The sequence below is a fragment of the Bos indicus genome, chromosome 4, assembly GCF_029378745.1.
Source record: "Bos indicus isolate NIAB-ARS_2022 breed Sahiwal x Tharparkar chromosome 4, NIAB-ARS_B.indTharparkar_mat_pri_1.0, whole genome shotgun sequence".
Classification (NCBI taxonomy): Eukaryota; Metazoa; Chordata; class Mammalia; order Artiodactyla; family Bovidae; genus Bos; species Bos indicus.
In genome coordinates this window covers 93,822,505-93,845,656 of record NC_091763.1, presented here as the reverse complement: position 1 = coordinate 93,845,656, position 23,152 = coordinate 93,822,505, and the positions used below count along the sequence as shown (strand labels likewise).

The 23,152-nt window shown below is 39.3% G+C and overlaps 1 protein-coding gene across 7 annotated transcripts in view; it reads right to left on the bottom strand.

The window, feature by feature from the left end:
* Positions 1–23,152, bottom strand: part of NRF1 (nuclear respiratory factor 1) — a 130,754-nt gene that overhangs the window by 86,057 nt on the left and 21,545 nt on the right. For 4 of the 7 annotated variants that reach the window (XM_070788158.1, XM_070788159.1, XM_070788162.1 and 1 more), the window contains exon 2: positions 15,852–15,919. The exons of 1 other annotated variant lie outside the window; for it this stretch is intronic. In XM_070788158.1, coding sequence (XP_070644259.1) covers positions 15,852–15,875 — 24 coding nt within the window. In that variant the 5' untranslated portion in view covers positions 15,876–15,919. Of the gene's footprint in view, positions 1–8,251; positions 8,329–15,851; positions 15,920–23,152 lie in introns of all 7 variants that reach the window. 2 more of the 7 variants (XM_019959071.2, XM_019959072.2) reach the window with 2 other exon arrangements.

Here is a 23,152-nt window from a genome sequence, read left to right as displayed (position 1 = left end):
AAAATAAAAATAGGTTCACAATACGTACATTATTCTGTGACAAGATATCTGGACATTTTGACATGTCAAAACAGACATACACCTTTCTATATAGCTGAAGAATACTTCACTTGATTGATTATTGATGTGCCATAATTATGCAATCAATCACCTACTGATACATAGGAAAGTGAAAGCATTAGTCACCCAGTTGTATCTGGCTCTTTGCGACCCCATGGACTGTAGCCCACCAGCTCCTCTGTCCATGGGATTCTCCAGGCAAGAACACTGGAGTGGGTTGCCATTCCCTTCTCCAGGGGATTTTCCTGACCCAGGAAAAGAATCCAGGTCTCCCAGGGAGATTTACCATCCGAGCCACCTGGGAAGCCATGATATATAGGAAGGCAGCTTCCATATTTTTGCTACTATAAACATCAGTGAAGTGAACTTCCTTTTATATCAAACTATGCATATCAGTTTCTCAAAAAACTTTCAGAAGAATTACCATATGATCCAGCAATTCCACACTTCTGGGTACTATATATGCTGGGAGAACTGAAAGGAGGGTCTGAAAAGGCTTTTTGTACACTGATGTTCACAGCAGCATTATTCACAATGGCCAAAAGGTGGAAGCAACTAACTATCCACCAATAGATGAATGGGTAACAAAATGTGGACAAACCTCCAATTAAAAATAAATTTACAAAACTAATTAAAAAATAAAATGAATTTGAACCTTAAAAAAAAGTGGACACACGAACAGTGGAATGTTAGTCTTAAAGAGGAAGAAATGCAAACTATGAATAGAGGGCATCTTTTTCAACTTGATAAAAAAAAATAATCTAACTAACTAACTAACTACTAACTAACTACTAACATCATGCTTAATGGTGAGAAACTAGACAGAATTTTGAAGATTCGAGATACCCCCAGATTCGTACATATCTAAAAAGGAAATTTAATGCACCATTTAAGTCATGCAATTAAACACAATATATGAAAGGAAGATACCATTAAAATACTATTTTTCCATCCATTTCACTGTTCTAGTCTGAGACAAACTGCCTAGGGCATTTTAGAATTCTGGGTACTCCAAAATTGTTTTTAAATGATTTGGGATTAGATGGCATCTAAATCCTTTTCAAAAGGATTTGTACACTATGCACTTGGCATAATGGATTTCAGTTCTTTTCTCCAGAACAGCAGTGCACAGAATAAATCAATAGGGATGTCTGTTTCACAGGCTTGTCACTCCTACCCAGAGCCTCATCTCTTTCTAGGTCTTTCCCCAGGCCATCCTTCAGCCTCACTAACCTGTCTGCTGACACTCTGTAAAAAGCAAAGGCAAGATCATTTCAGACTTCTTTGAACCAGAGTGGGATACTTGTAAAGGATGCTTTAAATGGTTTCATAATTTAGTAAGCAAAACAGGTTGTCTAAAGCCGGATATGACTGGCATACACATACTACAGGCAATTGTCACACCCCATCCCACTTAAGTCATTTTTAGTGACGAATTCCAGCTTTCATCCTCAAAAAGTCAGATTCTCTGGAGAGCAAAAATGATAGGAACTTCTGATAGATAAAAACATTAGATAATACGAAAATTTAAAAATAGCACAGGCTATTACCAGACATTCAGAACTCCTTGACAAGTTACTTAACCTGTAAGCCTCAATTTCAACCTTTTTTTTTTTAATGATAAAGAAAAAAAAAGTAGTACCTTTCCTCAAAAGGAAGGGGGTTAAAGGAAACTTTCCAGATACGGTGAAGAACACATAAAAGCTCAACATTAATTATTATGATGCCAGAATTCCTATGTCTTCATGATTCTATCCTTCTTGACACATTACCTGACTTGTCTCTCAAGGACTGGGCCTCAATTACCTCATCTTTAAGCTATGCATCCATCTCTGAGGATATAGCTTTCTTGCTGCTGCTGCTGCTTTGTCGCTTCAGTCATTTCTGACTCTGTGCGACCCTACGGACTGCAGCCTGCCTGGCTCCTCTGTCCATGGGATTCTCTAGGCAAGAGTGGGTTGCCACGCCCTCCTCCACTGGATCTTCCCAATCCAGGGATGAACCTGAGTCTCCTACACTGCATGCAGATTCTTTACTACTGAGCCACCAGGGAAGCCCCATGGCTTTCTTAACTGCATGCACAAGATTTTGAGTCAAGCATCTAAAAAGACTTTATTACATTAACTTCAGCGACTCAAATACTAGACTCCAAAACATTAACATAAGGAAATTATAGGGAACACCTCTAACATAATTTCATGAGAATGCACAAAACAGAGAATAGACCCGATAGTGATTCCTCTGAATAGATATGAAAAGCAAGATGAAAGGACAGACAACAGGTAAGTGTGATTCTAAACATTACATCCAAATAAAAAGGCATGTCTATTACCTGGAACCAGTGATGTTCAGCAGATTAGTTACACTCCATTTTTAAAAAAGCATTCCCCCCTAAAATAACACAACTTGGTAGCAATTTTATTAAAGCCTGTTTCTTAGCCTAGATCATCACCTGTGGTGCAACATATACTTCATCTGAAGGTTCTTCTTTAACATATAATCTATAAGGGAATGGGGAACTTCCCTGTGCAGAACACATGGGTTCAATCCCTGGGTCAGGAAGATCCCCTGGAGAAGGAAATGGCAACCCACTCCGGTATCTTGCCTGGGAAATCCCATGGACAGAGGGGCCTGGCAGGCTACAGTCCAGGGGGTTGTAAAGAGTCAGACAGACTTATTGACTAAGCACACATGCATAAGGGATTGGAGAACGGGAATTTTAGACAGAGGAGTTCCTATTTTTGCCACTGTGGACCAGTAGGCATGGGACTAAAGTTAATGGGAGAGAACTCAGAAAAACAGATTTTCTGTTCAGAAGCATCCTGTTAGTTGTAGTCAACAGTATGTAAGGAGCTACTGGAATTTGGATGAAATGTCCAAGGGCAGTTAAATTTAGTCTAATCCATACATAATGAGATTAAGTGTAGAGTATTTAAAAAAAAAAAAAAACAACAAAGTGGAAGAGCAGGCTGAGAAATCCAATCAAGGTATAAATAAAAGTAAGAGAAAGCCTTAGACTCACCAATAGAATTATCACATCAAAGGAAAAGCTATAAGAACAGCCTGGGGGAAATTCTCAGAGCAAGACAATGTCCACAGACAAAACCGGGGACAGAAAAGCAGAGAGGTTCGATTTAATTCATAGACATGTCCAGAATCTAAATTTCATGACTGGGATAGAAATTTTACTAAACAAAACAGCCTTTCCCAAAAAAGCCTAAAGCCAAAGACAATAATTTGATTCTTGAGGGACACAGGGTAATGGATCAAAATTGTACCACACCAGGAAAAACTTTAAAACAACTGCAACAAGAGAGTCAAAGTGAAAATAGAAACAAGGTAAAATGTGGTTTAATTCTGAGTAATAAATGGAGCTTAAGAAAAAAGGAATCCATTTGACCTTCCTAAGAATATTCTCTTTCAAACAGCCCAAGGGTGTTACAGGACTTGCAGAGGAAGAAGAAAACACACATACACACAATCCTCATATCACTGAGGTCTACAGAAAAAAAGAACAAGCCATAGTCATGATGCAGCTTCTTGCTTTCCGTTTTCAGACTCCAACTATACTTAAAAATCCAGCAGATTAAATATAACACAAAGTAGAATGTAAAAGTTATGCACCCTGGCAATATGAAGGCAAAGATCAGGCTGAGAGAGGTAAGGAGGCAGGAGACGGTAGAGAGGTTGGAGAATGGCTGGGAGTGTAACATCCTATCTTCACACAGTGAGGGAATCAGACCAAGAGCAGAGACATCTCAGTATCACAATGCAACTCAGAAACAGAGTGGAAAGGAAGTACAGCGAGGTAAAATGCCCCAAGCTTGATAAATCAAGAAAAAGTAGTACAGGTATGTTTTCTAAAGTTATGGAGGTAATACTGTTTGATAATACTATTAACAAAATAGTTAAAACTATAAACAGAAACAGTTAAAGTAACTTGTCTCTGAACAGTGGGACTAGGTGCAGGTGAAGAGTGTGGCAAAAGGCCACTGATTTTTTATTATAAATCCTTCTATTTGAACTTTTCTTATAGGAATGTATTACTTTGAAAAATGAACCTTAAAACCAAATAACCACAATATAGCCTTCCAAACTGATCATTTTGAAACTTTAAAAATTAAACATGCTAGAGCAAACCATCACTAGAAAAATCAAGACCCTTTCTCATGCTCAGATCAAGAGAACAGCACAGTTCAAGTTTAGAAATTGTCTTACCTTGAGTAAGGCTAACTGCCTAATTTATGACTGGAATCACATAATATTTTTCATTCCAATGTGGATAAAATTTGTAAATATTCATTAGTAACAACCAAAGAGTCCACATACTACTTTTATACATATGTGAAAAAAACAAGCTTTAACACACAACTTCATAATGACTTCAGGGTGAGTGGATGGTTTTGTGAAAACAATATTATAAGTTCATGGCAGGCAGGGCCTGGGTACTAAAGTCTCTATGAATAGCAGCCATCATAATTTGTTCCCTAATAAATGCTTGTGGGTAACTGGTTGCACATTATAATTAGTAAAGCTACAGCCAGGCAATTACAGTTTCCATTAGTTCTCCTATAATACTGTGCTAGCCATTCATCTCTTCTCTCAACTTCCAAGCCCTCTATTCTATACCTGTACTGAAATGCTCTCTAGCCAATTCTGGGCTGGGTCGGCAAACTTTATTCACCAGCTTCATATTAGGTGTTACCAAGGAGAGACAACAGGGTAAGATGGGAAGAAGTGGAGAGAAGGGATTGCCTTGCAGTTTTCATTTCTAATAGAGTTGCTCCAATGACCAAGGATAGCCTCATCTCCCAACTCCAGCTGTGCCCCTCTCTCCGTTGGCTGAGCACCAGCTGCATGACATCCCACTCGGAAGTGAGATTACCAGCTGTGTGGGGGCCCCTCTGAACTCTTAGGTTCCTCTATTCTGTTCCCTCAGCCCAAGGGGAGCGGGAGTAGCTGCTTCCCGTGTTACCTGGATTAACTCAGTGTCTGCTTTTGCTCTTCTGGTCTTCCAACACCTGTGTAACCAATTCCAGAATTAAATTCACTGAAATACCTCACATGGTTTACAGGTCCTGACTGATACAAAGGGAAGAAAATATGTACCTTTGTGGAAATTACTGAAAAGTGTGAATAAGTAGCAAAATTTTATTTTAAGTCAATACAATAAAATGTATTGACATTTTTATACTATCAATGAAGTGATTGAGGGACATTTTTATAAGGACACTACTATGGTTTGTTTCCATATGCCGATGGAAGTTGAATACAAAATCTTGAGTTTGATTAATCATTAAAAAGAGGCTATGATTTTGTATTCAACTTTCATCGGCATATGGAAACAAACCATAGTGGTGTCCTTATAAAAATGTCCCTCAATCACTTCATTGATAGTATAAAAATGCCAATACATTTTATTGTATTGACTTAAATCAATATAAAATTTTGCTTCTTATTGACACTTGTGAGTAATTTCCACAAAGGTACATATTTTCTTCCCTTTGTATCAGTCATCTAGTTAAGGCTATGGTTTTTCTAGTGGTCATGTATGGATGTGAGAGTTGGACTGTGAAGAAGGCTGAGCACCGAAGAATTGATGCTTTTGAACTGTGGTGTTGGAGAAGACTCCTGAGAGTCCCTTGGGCTGCAAGGAGATCCAACAAGTCCATTCTAAAGGAGATCAGCCCTGGGTGTTCTTTGGAAGGAATGATGCTAAAGCTGAAACTCCAGTACTTTGGCCACCTCATGTGAAGAGTTGACTCATTGGAAAAGACTCTGATGCTGGGAGGGATTGGGAGCAGGAGGAGAAGGGGACAACAGAGGATGAGATGGCTGGATGGCATCACCAACTCGATGGACTTGAGTCTGAGTGAACTCCGGGAGTTGGTGATGGACAAGGAGGCCTGGCGTGCTGTGATTCATGGGGTCGCAAAGAGTCAGACATGACTGAGCGACTGAACTGAAGTTAAGAGTATAAAATGCCTCAGGAAGAGAAAAATGGGACATAGAAGTGAGAAGGGGGTACAGACAGGAAGAGAAAAATGGGACACAGACATGAGAAGGGGGTACAGACAGGAAGAGAAGAGTTATACAAACACACAAACTTTTATCTGTTTATGAGTCTATCTTACCTGCTCTTTTAATAAAGTACTTAATAAGTCTAACATTCCAGTAAACCTCAAAATCAACATCACAATAATAAATGCCTTTTTATGGCATATATGGAAATAATAGTGACAATCACAAAAAGATCTGTTACATTATTCAATAAATACACTGGGTCCAGTGTCTGGACAAACAGATGAAAATGTGGTAGTAGTGCCAGCTGTGACCATTATCTACCACTCTAACTTCTTGGGCAGACTGACTGTACAGCTAGATCTATGTATATCTGCTGAAAATAATAGGACGGACTAACTATAATTTCCAGTGTGGCTTGCAGAGATTGAGAGTTTCGTTTTCTTATTATACAACTAGCCCCAAGGAATTTAGTACAAGAGCATGCCAAGAGTATGCAAGGTGTTGTCCTCTCCATTCCACCCCATTCCTCCTTGAAAGCTCATCCTCACTTCCACAGCAGAGTGGTTGAGATTACAAACTCTGGAGCCAGAGTACTGAGTTCAAGTCCTTGCTCTGCCACTCTCTACCACCTTAGACAAGTTCAACTTGACTTCTACACCTTAGTTTTACAGTCTGTCAGTTGGGGAGATTAATAGAAACTACTTCATAGAATTACTGTAAGGACAAAATGAGGTTTTGGACCAACTTTTATAAAAGGGCTTAAAATGGAACGTGGTATATAATAAATGCTAGTTAAGTGTAACCTTTTATTACTAGTATTACTATTCCACATAAAGACAGATAAAGCATAGAAATGTCAAAGGGAAAGTTACAGGATTTATTTTTACATTGGGAGAAAAGGTGCTTATAAATCACAAATTGGGAGTTTATGATCTAAACAAAGCTGAAACACTAGAGGGTGCCACAACCAAGGAAAAATGTAAGGAAAGCACAGGGAATTTCAAGCTGTGCTTGAAATTAAAATTCTTCAACTGGAATAAACATCCTTCTGTATTAAATAGGTGAATCTACTCCACCAAGTGCTTCAAAATACATCAATTCTTCTATAGGTTCTGGACAGTACTGCTTTAGAACCTACAGAAGAGTTGATGAATTGTCCAACAGGAATTTCTGCAATGATGGAAATGTTCTCAATTTACACTGTCCAAAATAATAACAGTCACTAACCGCATGTGGTTAACTAACCAGATGCGCCTACTGACCACATGAAACGTGACAATTAGTTTTAAATAATTTTAATATAATTAGCTACAAGTGGCTGTGACTGCCATGATGAACAGTACAGTTCTTCTACATTCTATTTTTAAGTTTTGAAATGACTTGCTTCTAATCATTGTTAGAGAAATTTCTAATAAAATAGGTTCATACATATTTCAAGCAAATCCATCCCTTGTGGTAATTCAACGCTGGAAAGATAGGAAAAGCGACTGTCTGTGTCACTCCCTCACCCTAAAGGTGTTCAAAATCAAAAGCAAAGCTTTCTTTTACTCATTATAGAAATTTTGCCTACCCAATTCCTTGACTGTATTTCTTGGACCCTTGGTTAAAAGAGCTTAAAAATAAGTACAAATTGATAAAATTAACTTAGAAGGCTTTTTGCCTTTAAAAAAGCCTTTTTCCAGGACTTTCCTAGAGGTCTGGTGGTTAAGACTCTGTGCTTCCAATGCAGGGAACACAGATTCGAACCCTGGTCAGGGAACTAAGATCCCACAGGCTGCTCCTCAAAAGATATTTTTTTTAATAAATAAAAACTTTTTCCTTAAAAAAGAAAAAATCATATTCTAGTGATAATCATCACCAAAGGCTACGGGAGCACTGAGAAGAGAGGACCACAAGGGCACTGAGTAGGTATCGTGAAGGGGGGACAGTCTTCAGCCAGGAGTCTGTAGGGTGCCAGAATGAAGGAAGGGGGCTGGCTACAGGCTGAGGCAACGGCTTGTGAAGGACGTGGCAAAGAAGAGGACAGGAGTGAATACCCAGACGGCAGACTCAGGAGTCTGGGGACCAAAGGTACGGAGCTTTCAGTTGCCTTCACACCAGATTCTTTCTTTACATTGTAATTTAACCTGCTAAAAACAAAATGATTCTAAGGATAATGCTGACCCACCTGTCAAAGAGGAAAGTCGTCTCCACATTACAGCTTACAACCCTGTGTCTGTCACAGTGCCCTGAGTGAGAAGGTACCTAATGAATGTTGATGACAATGATAAAAAGGATTAGAAAATGCATTCTCAAATATTCAGATGCTTATCAACAGCTACAAATATCAGTTAAAAGGAAGTGAGTTGCTGAAGCTATCGCTGGATCAGAAACATGGTGGATAGGAAGCTTAGTACACTCAGGCATTTTCAAACGGGTAAGAATGCAGCTGGCTCCTTTTTGCAGAAAAATCATGTGTCCACAGCTGCTCCCCAAATTGCCAAAAAATCAAATAAGTAGCTGTCATGTGACAGCAGGATTAGAGGCTGCCTCAATTTCCATTAAGGAGAAATAACATGAATGGCCCCAAGTCCCACCCCTCAGTCTCAAAGCACAAAGGACACTTTTATTCAGATCCTGCTTACTGTGAAATATAGCACTGTTGCCTGGCCGCTTCTGTAGTGGGCCTCAAGTCTGCTGGATTTGCCATTACACAACCAACGTTCAGTTAAAGCCATTTCTTAGATTTTTCAATGCATGATTTTTCTTTTGAGATAACTAGGACTTGCTTCTGGATAAAACTGTGAATGTATAAGTGTCAGTGGGGATCTAGAAACCTCTGGAATCAACTATTCTCTCATCCACTTCACAAATATTTACTGAACCTTATTGGGTACTCCTAGATTATTTTAATACACTATTTCAAGAAAAACTGGCAACTCTAATTTTTTAATCTTTAGCTTAAAAACACATGTTCTTTTTGGGTAACTGAAAAAACACAAGTCAGAAAAAAAAGGAAGAAACGGAAATCAGCACCACCTGAGGTGCCACATTACCAAATTAACAATTCAGCATGCCTGCCTCTGGGCTTCCCTGGTGGGTTAGGGGTTAAGAATCCACTCGCCAGGGCAGGATATGCAGGTTCAGTCCCTGGATCAGGAAGATCCCCTAGAGAAGGAAACGGCTACCCACGCCAGTATTCTTGTCTGAGAAATCCCACAGACAGAGAAGCCAGCCGGGCTACAGTCCATGGGTCCCAATTGTCAGATATCACCAAACGAATAAACAACAATTCATGCTTCTAGCATTTTCCCCTGAGTTTCTTACACGGTTGCTTTGTGTTTTCTTTTTTTTTTAAGACAAAAGTGAGGCTATAGTGTATATATTGTTTTAGAAATATTTTAAAACTTACTATAGAACAGAATTTTTTATGTTATTAACATTTAACATCATTTTTTTTAATGTTTAAAGGGCATTCCCTATAAAAATGCATAGCAGAGATTTTACTAACTCCCTGAAGTCGTTTAGGTTGTTTCCAATTTTTCACTATTTTAAATTCAATTGTGATGACAAGTCTGATATTCAATAAATATCTGTTGAATAAATGTGTAAATGAATGGTTTACTAAGTTAAGTCTTTAAGTACATACCCAATTACTTCCTTAGCTCTTAAGAGACATAAAACTTTTGAGTATTCATACAGTTATGATTCTGGACATGGCCATTAAAGAAGGCAAAGAAATGTAATGTGGTAAAAACAGTAATCTAAACATAAAGATAAGCACATAATACTTGGGGGATGGAGGACAAACTAAAAATATTAACCATAATGATGTAACAGTCAAGTATGGCTCCCAGAACCTGGAATACTAGAAAGAGGGTTAGTGCATGGGGCACTTATAATGCCATTCTACAAAATGGCAAGTTGGTGGACTGAAAGTTGATGGATCAAAAAATAAGTCTATCAATTTGAAACTATAATTAATAAAATACTTTCAAAAATATAACTATCAAAAAATGGGGGCTGGAGAAAGGAGGAAATAGAAAAAGTGACTTAAATTCTTATTTTCATACTAAAAAAGTCCACAGATATGGTCTAAGGTTGGTAATTCAAGAAACAGAAGTTTACACATATTATTAAGCCTCATGGAAGTAATTCTAAGAGAAGCTAAAAACAAACAGTGAAATCATTTTTAAAAGTTGTCTCTGGACCATAGGGCTATGGGGTGGGAAGGAGAGAAAAGGCAGGAGACTCATGTGTTTTTTTCAATCATAAATTTTCCTCTGCTATTTAATTTGTTAGGAAGTACAAAGAATACCCTATATAATTGGCTGAAAACCTGTAATTATTCACTTTGGATCCCCTAACTATATATGTCTTCTTTATCTTGATAATCAGTCAGACCTAGATGCTCACAAAGAGTTATCTTTAACCAGATGCCTAAGACCTTGGAGGCCAACTAGTCTGATTTTCTCATTTTACAGACTGAGATGCAGAAAGGCTAAGACCCAAAGTCACAGCTCCACTTTGCAGCAAAACCAAAACTTGAACCCACATCTCCGGCCTTCTAATCAAGTGCTCCATCAAAGCTCCCTACTTTGTCCCAGAGCACAGTATCTGACCATAACATGCTTGGGCATGTTAACTCTATCCCACACTATCCTGTGTATATCTTCAACCCAAGATTTGGATCTTACCGATTGGTGAGAAAACTAACCAATCTGATCATATGGACCACAGCCTTGTCTAACTCAATGAAACTATGAGCCACGCCATGTAGGGCCACTCAAGACAGACAGGTCATGGTGGAGAGTTCTGACAAAACGTGGTCCACTGGAGAAGGGAATGGCAAATCACTTCAGTATTCTTGCCTGGAGAACCCCATGAACAGTATGAAAAGGCAAAAGGATAAGACACTGAAAGATGAACTCCTCAGGTTGGTAAGTGCCCAATATGCTACTGGAGATCAGTGGAGAAATAACTCCAGAAAGAATGAAGAGATGGAGTGAAAGCAAAAACAACACCCAGTTGTGGATGTGACTGGTGATGGAAGTAAAGTCCAATCCTATAAAGAGTAGTATTGCATAGGAACCTGGAATGTTAGGTCTATGAATCAAGGCAAATCGGAAGTGGTCAAATAGGAGATTGCAAGAGTGAACATAGACCTTTTAGGAATCAGTGAACTAAAATGACTGGAATGGGTGAATTTAATTCAGATGACCATTATATCTACAACTGTGGGCAAGAATCCCTTAGAAGAAATGGAGTAGCCATCATGGTCAACAAAAGAGTCTGAAATGCAGTACTTGGATGCAATCTCAAAAACGACAGAATGCTCTGCGTTCATTTCCAAGGCAAACCATTCAATATCACAGTAATCCAAGTCTGTGCCCCAACCAGTAATGCTGAAGAAGCTGAAGTTGAACGGTTCTATGAAGACCTATAAGACTTTCTAGAACTAACACCCAAAAAAGATGTCCTTTGCATTATAGGGGACTGGAATGCAAAAGTAGAAAGTCAAGAAATACCTGGAGTAACAGGCAAATTTGGCCTTGAAGTACAGAAGGAAGCAGGGCAAAGGCTAATAGAGTTTTGCCAAGAGAACGCACTGACCATAGCAAACACCCTCTTCTGACAACACAAGAGAAGACTCCACACATGGACATTAGCAGATGGTCAATTCTGGTAACAGATTTATATTCTTTGTAGCCAAAGATGGAGAAGCTCTATACAGTCAGCAAGAACAAGACTGGGAGCTGACTGGCTCAGATCATGACCTCCTTATTGCCAAGTTCAGATTGAAATTGAAGAAAGTAGGGAAAACCACTAGACCATTTAGGTATGACCTAAATCAAATCCCTTACAATTATACAGTGGAAATGAGAAATAGATTCAAGGGTTTAGATCTGATAGAGTGCCTGAAGAACTATGGATGGAGGTTCGTGACATTGTACAGGAGTCAGAGATCAAGACCATCCCCAAGAAAAAGAAATGGAAAAAGGCAAAATGGTTGCCTGAGGAGCCCTTATAAATAGCTGTGAAAAGACGAGAAGTGAAAGGCAAAGAAGAAAAGGAAAGATATATCCATTTGAATGCAGAGTTCCAAAGAATAGCAAGGAGAGATAAGAAAGAAAGCCTTCCTCAGTGATCAATGCAAAAAAATAGAGGAAAACAAGACTAGAGATCTCTTCAAGAAAATCAGAGATACCAAGGGAACATTTCATGCAAAGATGGGCTCCATAAAGGACAGAAATGGTATGGACCTAACAGAAGCAGAAGATAGTAACAAGAGGTGGCAAGAATACACAGAAGAACTGTACAAAAAAGATCTTCATGACCCAGATAATCACGATGGTGTGATCACTCACCTAGAGCCAGACATCCTGGAATGCGAAGTCAAGTGGGCCTTAGCAAGCATCACTATGAACAAAGCTAGTGGAGGTGATGGAATTCCAGTTGAGCTCTTTCAAATCCTAAAAGATGATGCTGTGAAAGTGCTGCACTCAAGATGCCAGCAAATTTGGAAAACTCAGCAGTGGCCACAGGACTGGAAAAGGTAAGTTTTCATTCAAAGCCCAAAGAAAGGCAATGCCAAAGAATGCTCAACCTAATGCACAATTGCACTCATCTCACATGCTAGCAAAGTAATGCTCAAAATTCTCCAAGCCAGGCTTCAACAGTACGCAAACCATGAACTTCCAGATGTTCAAGCTGGATTTAGAAAAGGCTAAGGAATCAGAGATCAAATTGCCAACATCCGTTGGATCATGGAAAAAGCAAGAGAGTTCCAGAAAAACATCTACTTCTGCTTTATTGACTATGCCAAAGCCTTTGACTGTGTGGATCACAATAAACTGTGGAAAATTCTGAAAGAGATGGGAATACCAGACCACCTGACCTGGCTCCTAAGAAATCTGTATGTAGGTCACGAAGCAACAGTTAGAACCAGACATAGAACAACAGACTGTTTCCAAATTCGGAAAGGAGTGTGTCAAGGCTGTATATTGTCACCCTGCTTATCTAACTTATATGCAGAGTACATCATGAGAAACGCTGGACTGGATGAAGCATAAGCTGGAATCAAGATTTCTGGGAGAAATATCAATAACCTCAGATATGCAGATGACACCACCCTTATGGCAGAAAGTGAAGAAGAACTAAAGAGCCTTGATGAAAAGTCAAAGAGGAGAGGGAAAAAGTTGGCTTAAAACTCAACATTCAGAAAACTAAAATCATGGCATCTGGTCCCATCACTTCATGGCAAACAGATGGGGAAACAATGGAAACAGTGACAGACTCTATTTTGGGGGGCTTCAAAATCACTGCAGCGGGTGACTGCAGCCATGAAATTAAAAGACACTTGCCCCTGGAAGAAAAGCTATGATCAACCTAGACAGCATATTAAAAAGCAGAGACAGACAAGATCGGGCGCGTTCAGGGTGGTATACAGTATACTAACACATATATATGGAATTTAGAAAGATGGTAATAATAACCCTGTATACGAGACAGCAAAAGAGACACTGATAAAAAAAAAAAAAAAAAGCAGAGACATTACTTTACCAACAAAGGTCCATCTAGTCAAAACTATGATTTTGGCTATAAAGAAAGCTGAGTGCCAAAGAATTGATGCTTTTGAACCGTGGTGTTGGAGAAGACTCTTGAGAGTCCCTTGAACTGCAAGGAGACCCAACCAGTTCATCCTAAAGGAAAGCAGTCCTGAATATTCACTGGATGGACTGATGCTGAAGCTGAAACTCCAATACTTTGGCCACCTGATGAGAACTGACTCACTAGAAAAGACCCTGATGCTGGGAAAGATTGAAGGCAGGAGAAGGGGACGACAGAGGATGAGATGGTTGGATGGCATCACCGACTCAATGGACACAAGTTTGAATAAACTCTGGAAGTTGGTCATGGACAGGGAGGCCTGGCATGCTGCAGTCAATGGGGTCACAAAAGTTGGACAGGACTGAGCAACTGAACTGAACTGAACCGAGAGACCAGTGAATTTGCATTATAAAATATGCACATCGAATTGATTTTCAAACTGCATCTGCAGTCACTCATCCCAGTCCCTCTAACATGCCTTCCAGTCCCCTCACCCTTCAACGCCCACCATCACTGCCTTAGTGTGCATGCTCAGCTGCTTCAGTCACGTCTCAAACTTTGCAACCGTATGGACTGTAGCAAGCCAGACTCCTCTGTCCACAAAATTCTCTAGGCAAGAATACTGGAGTGGGCTGCTGTGCCCCACTTCCCGATCTGGGATCTTCTCGACCCAGGGATCGAACCCACATCTCTATGTCTCCTGCACTGGCAGACAGGTTCTCCACCACTAGTGAAAGAACAGCTTCTACAAACTGAAAGACCCGACAGCATTCTTCCCTGCTACAGGAATGAATGTTGACTCATACGCTGCCAAAGCAATGTCTTTCAAAGCCACTGTCTTCCGTGAACACCAGGGTGGTCAATTGGTTTCATGTTTTTCTTCATTTGTATTAAATGACTTATTTAGCTAACTACCCACTCCCACTTCCAAAAAGTGGGAAGAGAACAAAATTGTTGCTGTTTTGTTTTAAAAAAGAGGACAAGGGACTGACTTTTGGGGGGAAAAAATGAAGAACTGAGCTCACATTTTAATGCTTGTAATCATTATACCATTTTATAAAAAATATTTTAAATTGAATTTTAAATGGTATGAAAGTCCCTACTATTTATATAAATTATTATTTGCATAGATTATTATTTATGTAAATTTAGAAATTTAAAAAAAAACATGTAAAAATGGGAACCAGATTAGTCACTAGAAATTAAGTATATGCAGAAGGGTCAAAATCTAAAAACCAAAACCCCAGTACTGAATGAATTTTCCATAAATTGTGCATAATTTATGGATACTGTATTGTCTCCTTAATTTAAATTAAATAACACTTAAAGCATGCTTTCTCACACATGGAATTGCACATAATGAAATCAGTGGGGCAACAGCAATACTGATTAATATTGAAAAGCAGGCTAAGCAGTGAGCCTAACACTCATCATTTCCTGGTTTACTTCCTGCATTTTACTTCCTCTGATCCACTGTGAAACTGAAGACTAAGGGACACATACATACAGTTTGATGGTGGCAGCATCAGTTGAAATTTAAAAAGTCAACAATAACACCTTATAACTGCAATATGCTACAGAAACGTAAGGCATTATTTTGCTTTATTTTATTGTGGAGCAAGAAAATGAAGCAGAATCGGAAATGACTGTTGCCATCGTCCTTACAACCATCCATCCAGCACTGGAGTACCAGGATCGTAAGGGTAGGATCATAAGCAGTTCCAGTTCTATTCAGAGAGAAACCACATAAACCAAAGCAGCCCCTCATACGTGTTTTATTTGGTTTGCACTGTTTTTTGTTTGTTTTTTTAGTGTGAATGAATTGCCAACATTTTAAAATAGAGAAACAAAATAAAAGTTTCAGATTTCTGACTTTTCCTAAAAAATCAGGACAATCTGGGTAAGCCAGTAAGCAGTACTGTGTTACAGCTTGGGCTGGAGAGTCAGTTCTGTCATTTGCTAGAGCGGTTACACTTAACCTCTCCATGTACAGCAGTTACCCTATTTATAAACTGGTAATCATGTATTAATACCTTCCTCATAGTGTTAATGTCAGGATTAAATGAAGTAATTAAGGACTTGGAAGAGTGCCCTCCACCTCCTTTAAATGCTAATTTTTATTATCATTTCAAACTGGCAACAACTGACTAAGTGGAGGGAGAAGAAGATGCTCTTACCAACAAGATCTTCAAGATGTCCATTCCTGGACTGCCTTGACCATTCACAATGCCCGCTCGTTCCAGCACTGGAGATTGCAAATTCAACAATGCAATGTATAAAGAGGAGAGGGTAGATAATCCAATCAATCAACAAATATTTAAGAAGACATATAGATCGCTAACACATGAAAATGTGCTCAACATCCCTAAGCATCAGAGAAGTGCAAATCAAAACTACAGTGAGGTATCACTTCACACCGATCAGAATGGCAATCATTTAAAAAAATCTACAAACAATAAATGCTGGAGAGGGTATGGGAAAAAGGGAACTCTCCTACACTGTTGGTGGAAATGTAGAATGGAGACCAGCATAGAGGTTCCTCAAAAAATTAAAAACAGAGCTACCATATGATCCATTAATCCCACTCCTGGGCATACATCTAGAGGAAACCATAATTTAAAAGATAAATGCACCCCAATGTTCATTGCAGCACTATTTACAATATACAGGACATGGAAGCAACCTAAATGCCCATCAACAGACGAATGGATAAAGAAGATGTGGTACATCTATACAACGGAATATTACTCAGCCATAAAAAAGAACAAAATAATGACACGTGCAGCAACATGGATGGACCTAGAGAATTTCACACTGAGAGAATCAAGTTAGACAGAGAAAGACAAATATCATACTATATTGCTGATATGTGGAAACTAAAAAGGAGATGCTGGAGAAGACTCTTGAGAGTCCCTTGGACAGCAAGGAGACCAAAGCAGTAAATCATTGCAAGGACTGATGCTGAAGCTGAAGCTCCATACTGTGGCCACCTGATGCAAAGAGACGATTCATTGAAATAGACCCTGATGCTGGGGAAGACTGAGGGCAGGAGGAGAAGGGGCGACAGAGGATGAGACGGTTGGATGGCATAACTGACTCAATGGACATGAATCTGAGCAAACTCCAGGAGACAGTGGAGGGCAGGGAAGCCTGGCATGCTGCAGTCATGCAGTCTGGGCTCACTGAAATCATTCCTTTCATATACATCTCAGCTATCTGGGCCAGTATCCTGTCGCAAAGAGTTGGACACAACTTAGCCACTGAACAACAAAAAGGGGGTACAAATGAACTTATCTACAAAACAGAAATGGTTATAGACGTAGGCAACAAACTTATGATTACCAAGGGGTAAGGTTGGAGAATAAATTGGGAGACTGGGATTGACATATACACACTGCTGCTGCTGCTGCTGCTAAATCACTTCAGTCGTGTCCGACTCTGTTCGACCCCATAGACGGCAGCCCACCAGACTCCCCCGTCCCTGGGATTCTCCAGGCAAGAACACTGGAGTGGGTTGCCATTGCCTTCTCCAATGTATGAAAGTGAAAAGTGAAAGTGAAGTCGCTCAGTCGTGTCTGACTCTGAGCAACCCCATGGACTGCAGCCTACCAGGCTCCTCTGTCCATGGGATTTTCCAGGCAAGAGTACTGGAGTGGGGTGCCATACTATATATAAAATAATAAATAAGGATCTACTGTACAGCACAGGGAACTCTACTCAATAATGAGCCTGTCGACTTAAAAAACAGTCACAATCTTAAAGTTGAGAGTTCTGTTTTATTCAGCAGGAATTTTTAGGACTTCAAGCCCAGGAGACAGCATCTCAAATAACCCTGAGAGAACTGCTCCAAGGAAGTGGGGGGAGGTGGGGGCACAGAGAGTCAGATTACATAGAAGCCTGAAACAAAGGGCAGGTAGTCTGAAGTATTTTTGTGAATTAAAGAAAACCGGGTATTTGGCACTTTTCCCTTTTCTATGTATGGGAAGATGCAAGAGTCTGGGCTCATTGAAATCATTCCTTTCATATGCATCTCAGCTATTTGGGCCAGTATCCTGTGTTTTTCCTCAGTGCTCACTGTAGGGAGTGGCTGCAGCCTCATGGCTGCTAGATCACAGGTATTATTTTGCTTCCTGGTGCCCCTTAGGGCTCAGAAATTCACATTTGGAGGGTCGAAATTGCTGATGACTGTGACATCCTTGTTTACTGATATGGCAGGAATACTCCATTTCTCAACCTACATGGGAAAGACAAAGAGTGGATACATGTATATATATGTAACTGGTTTACTTTGCTGTACATCTGAAACTAACACAACATTGTAAATCAACTATACTCTAACAAAAAAATTTTTTTTAATTTACTGGGAACCAGGTTCTAGGAAAGAGACACAGTGATAAGCAAGAAGGCAGAGTCTCATCTCAAAGAACTTACATTCCAGAGGAAGGAGCCATGACAATAAAGACATAAAGGAAAAAATAAGAATTTCTGCTATGCAGAGGATAAAATAAGGCAATATGATAAGAAAATGGCTGCGGAGGGGGGTGGTCTCTGATAAGGCACATTTGATTTGTGACCTGAATGGTTAAGGAGGCAGTCAGAGGAAGAGTTTGGTGAAAAGGCAAACAGTAGAGGGAGATAAAATTGGAAAAAATCAAGTAAGGCCTTTATAAGCCTTGGAAAGGAGTTTGGATTTTATTCTGATCAGGAAAGATGTTACAGAAGTAGCTATTTGAGAGGTGTCACTGGGAGCAGGAAGGAGGCTGGGGTGGAAGTATTCAGAGCAGAGGAAACAGTGTAACATATGGAGCATGACCAAGCTGCAGTATACCAGAGGTTCAGCTGGGGGGAAGCCAGATGGTGGGGGCCTTATCTACTGTGCAAAATAATTTGTAGTTCATCTTATAGCTCAGTGGTACTCAATATTATGGAAGATCCATTTATAACAACCAAAGGAAGGAAGGGAGGGATGGTCTGAGAGGGAAGCGGGGGGGTGGGGTGGGGGGAACAAATAATGAAAAGAGTATACTATAAATCACTTGAAAGTGAAAGTTGCCCAGTCAGGTCTGACTCTTTGTGATCCTATGGACTATACAGTTCATGGAATTCTCCAGGCCAGAATACTGGAGTGGGTAGCCTTTCCCTTCTCCAGAGGATCTTCCCAACCCAGGGATCAAACCCAGGTCTACTGCATTGCAGGCAGCTTCTTTACCAGCTGAGCCACCAGGGAAACCCATGAATCAGGTAGTTTATTTGAAAACACAAATGTAAGCAATACTTTCAAGAGAGAGAGTATTTATCAGTTCAGTCTAGGAATAACCACAAGTCATGAAAGCCCACTGCAGTAACTCCCAGTCACCCTTAGGGTTCTAGACCACAGAATGAAGCATTACTAAAGGTGGTAAGGAGCAAACAGTCCTCCCAGGCGTGTGAAGAATCACTTGGAGAGGACTGAGGCTACAGGCAGTCAAACCGGTCAGGTAACTAATGGTCAATGAGGGAGGGCTAATGGGGCCCTGAATTAAGAAAATGGAGATGGAGAACATGTGTGAAATATTTAGGGGGTGAAAATGTAAAGGATTTAGTGAACAACTTGATGAGAACAGTGAAGAAAAGCTAAATCCAGGATGACGCCAGTGTTCTGGCCTGGGTTAAAGAGTGGCTTATTAACCAAGGTGAGTAAAAGAGCAGATTTGCAGAGGAGGACAGTGCATGACAATATTTACAGGCACTGTCCAAAGAGATACCCAGATCTGGAGCTGTGATGCACAGATGCCTCTGATGCAGGTGTAATTTGAGACTCATCAAAAATGAGATGGTAATGAAAGCACAGAGCATGAACAAAACTGACCAGGAATAATTAATGTAAAGTAAGTGATAAAAGAAGCAAAGGAGACTATTCAAAGGAACGTATTGAGGAAGGAAAAAAACAACAGGTGAAGACAAATAAGAAGCTGGAAGGAAAAAAACAGAATCAGGAGATAGCAAGTATCATGGAGGGCAAATGAGAGAAGTCAATAATATCAAATGCAGTGGAAGAAGAACTGAGATGACTTGTCAAGAAATTCAAATCATTCAATCAACATATGCATAAAAATCACCTACTGTGTGTCAAGCATTGATGAAGACACAGAGGAAAGAGCCATGAATTTTTTTAAAAGTCCTCGCCTTCTTGGATTTTACATCCTACCAGAAGGAGATAAACTAAACAAGTATATACACAATATTTTAGGGAGTGGAGAGGTGGGGACGAGAGAGGCTGCAGGCCAAGAAATGCCATTCTGACCATATCTGAGCTCAGATCTGTAGGAAGTAAAGGAGACAGCATGAAACATGTGGGGGGAAAGTATACAAGGCAGCAAGAACAGCAAATGCAAAGACGCTGAGACAGGAGCATGTTTGATGTGATCAAGAAACAGCAAAATGGCCCATAAACCTGAAGTATCCTAAGCTAGGGGAGAAGCAGCAGTGAGATTAGCCAGGGTCAGGCTTGTGGGACCTTGAAGGCTACATAAGATCTTTGGATTTTACTCTGAATGAGATGGGAAATGTTTAAAGGTTTTGAGCAAGGGTAAAGATGTAAACTGATTTTCTGGGCTGGTATTTGAAAGTAGACTGAAGGGAGGAAAGGGTGGAACCAGGAAGACCAATTATAAGGTTTCTACAAGATGAGCATGGCTTGGACCAGGATAGCAGCATCAGAGGTGATAAGAAGTCGTTAGATTCTGCATGTTTTGAGGATACAGCTGTCAGGATTTCCTGACAATTGGGATGCAGGGTAGAGTAAAAGAGGGCAGTCTAAAAAAAATGATCCCAAGGTTTTTGGTTTGAGCAACCGGAAGAACTTAATAGCTATTTACTGAGATGGAATGAATGTCAGAGGAACAACTGAGATGTTCATTATATATCCACAGGAAACTGTGGAGTGGCATGTTGTGAACTGGAGGCTTAAGTGTGCTATTTTTTAAACTGCTTTTAGGTGCTTTTAAATGTTCTTTAACATTTATTTTTGCTCCTTTTTGGAAGAATATAATTAAGAACTGCACTTGCATTCTTAAAAATACTGAGGTAAACATTTATTATTTGGGTTCATTCATTTCTGGACAAATCGGCTATAAAAGTGCCACTATTACCCTTTCTAAGGTAACAATATTAACACTAGGTCACAATTACTTATCGTATCAGATTTCTGTCAAATAGTTTTCTTTATGGATGTCAAAACAGTCTATCAAAACAGGATAAGTAACAATGTTGGAGAGATTCAAGGATATACTCTACAAATTACTATATGAATAGTCTTTCTTTCTTCTTCTTTTTTTTCTTTCTTTCCCTGATAGCTGTAGTGTAAGCAAAGAGAAGCCAGAACTTGGAATCAGTAATGCCTGGTTTGATTTCTAGCTGCATAACCTTGGAATCAAATCCTAAAATCTCTATGAGCTTCTGTTTGATCATCTGCAAAACTGACAAGGATGATGCCTACCTCATAGGGTAGTAACGGTAATAATAGCTAACACTTACTGAGGCCTTAACTATATGCTAGGTACTTTTCTAAGGACTTTTTTTTACATATATAATGACATTATAATGTATTATATAATCCTCATGACCCTAGGATCACTGTCATGATGAAGTGAGGCACAATGAGGTTAAGTAATTGTTCTAAAGCAAATAGTAAATGATGGAAACAAAATTCAAGGTTTGTCAGTGTGCATAATAGTGCTTTACGATTAATAAAACATGTTCATATCTTGTTTTTAAAGGTAGGTATAACACAGTATTGGGCTTTGCCAGTGGCTCAGCAATGAAGAATCCATCTGCAATGTAGGAGAGGCAGGAGACGCTGGTTTGATCTGGGGTCAGGAAGATTCCCCTGGAGAAGGGAATGGCAACCCACTCCAGTGTTCCTGCCTGGAAAATTCCACGGACAGAGGAGCATGGCTGCCAGGCTACAGTCCGTGGGGCCACAAAGTCAGACACGACTAAGCACACACACAACACAGCATGAGACAGAACAATGTGAAACTGCTTCAAGATCCAAAACATCAGCAATTTCATACGGTTCAACCAAAATTATTATGCTATAGCCACTTTAAAAAATGAAATGTGAAAATATTTTTAACTGTCAAGCACTAGGGAAGGTATCATTTTTAAGCAGCAATAAATAGATCCTCACTAAGAATTAACACAGTTGTGAAAATGAAAGTGGTATGAAAGGAACAGACAGTAAATATGACCCTAGTGGTTGAGTCACTAAATTGTGTCCGACTCTTGCAACTGGATGCCTGTATTTACATTCAAATTGCAATCAATGATTATAGTCAGTCAGAAGTCCGTTATATATCCAGCCCAGGTTTCCCCTGCAGCCTTGGTATGTTTGAGGGTTAACTGTCTGAAAGATATGGGGACAATCTCAAGCTGACACAATTTTCCCCTTGGAATATTTATCTTTTTATTCAACCCATTAGAAAGTAAACTCATGGGGGCAAAGATTTTTCTGTTTTATTCATTCAGTGTTATCCCCAGCACCTAAAACTGTTCAAGGCTCCCAATAATTACTCAAATTTGTTTACTGAATGAATGAGAAATCAGAACCTCCTAAATTGGACAGTAACATATGAAATACATTTTAAGACAAAGATAAAGAATAAGAGATTTTGTATAAATAAATAACAATAAAGAAACCTTTCTAAATAGCAAAATAATGGTCCCTACCATAAACACTTCAGTGTCAGACATCTAAATCTAAATAGTATCTATTCAAAAATAAAAATCTCCATATTTACATAATCCATTAAAACAAATTATATATTGAATTCCTTCCAAAATTAAAACTAGAATAGCATATAATCAAAGTTTTAAAATCTTAGAATCCTAGATGAGGAAAGAAAGAGAAAAGTAAAAAAGCACATATGTTTCAGAATAAAATTTGCAAAGTGGTTGAATATAAAATTAAAATGACTTCACTTCAAACTGGGAATAACATTTCCATTTTAGAATTTGTTTAACCTGTACAAGATATGCCTAAAGTTAAAAGACGAGGGAGAAATGCTATCCTAAGTTTCTAAAGAAATACAAGCTACTTAAAAAACATTTACACTATATTTCCTGCTCAAAAAAAAATCACCAAATTTTTCTATGACTACAGAAATGTTGCATCTGTTTAGAAGAAGTTATTTGAAAAATGACAGAACACTGTACAAAAAAAGTAATAACCATCCTATAAGAATAAAAAAATAAATATTTTTCTCACTACCAATTTCTCAACGTGATCTTTGATAAAATTTGAAGAAACGAAAGGGGGAAGGGACCATCACATGTAATTTACCAGATACATTTATTAGCAACCGCTTAGTCCTGGCCACAATAGACACCCTGCAGCTGCCTGTCAAACCACCAAAAGCTGCTTGTCACCCACCTTCCTAGGCGCTTAGAACTAAGCTCACTTGGGTCAAAACAATTCAACTAACTGCTTTTCTCATCA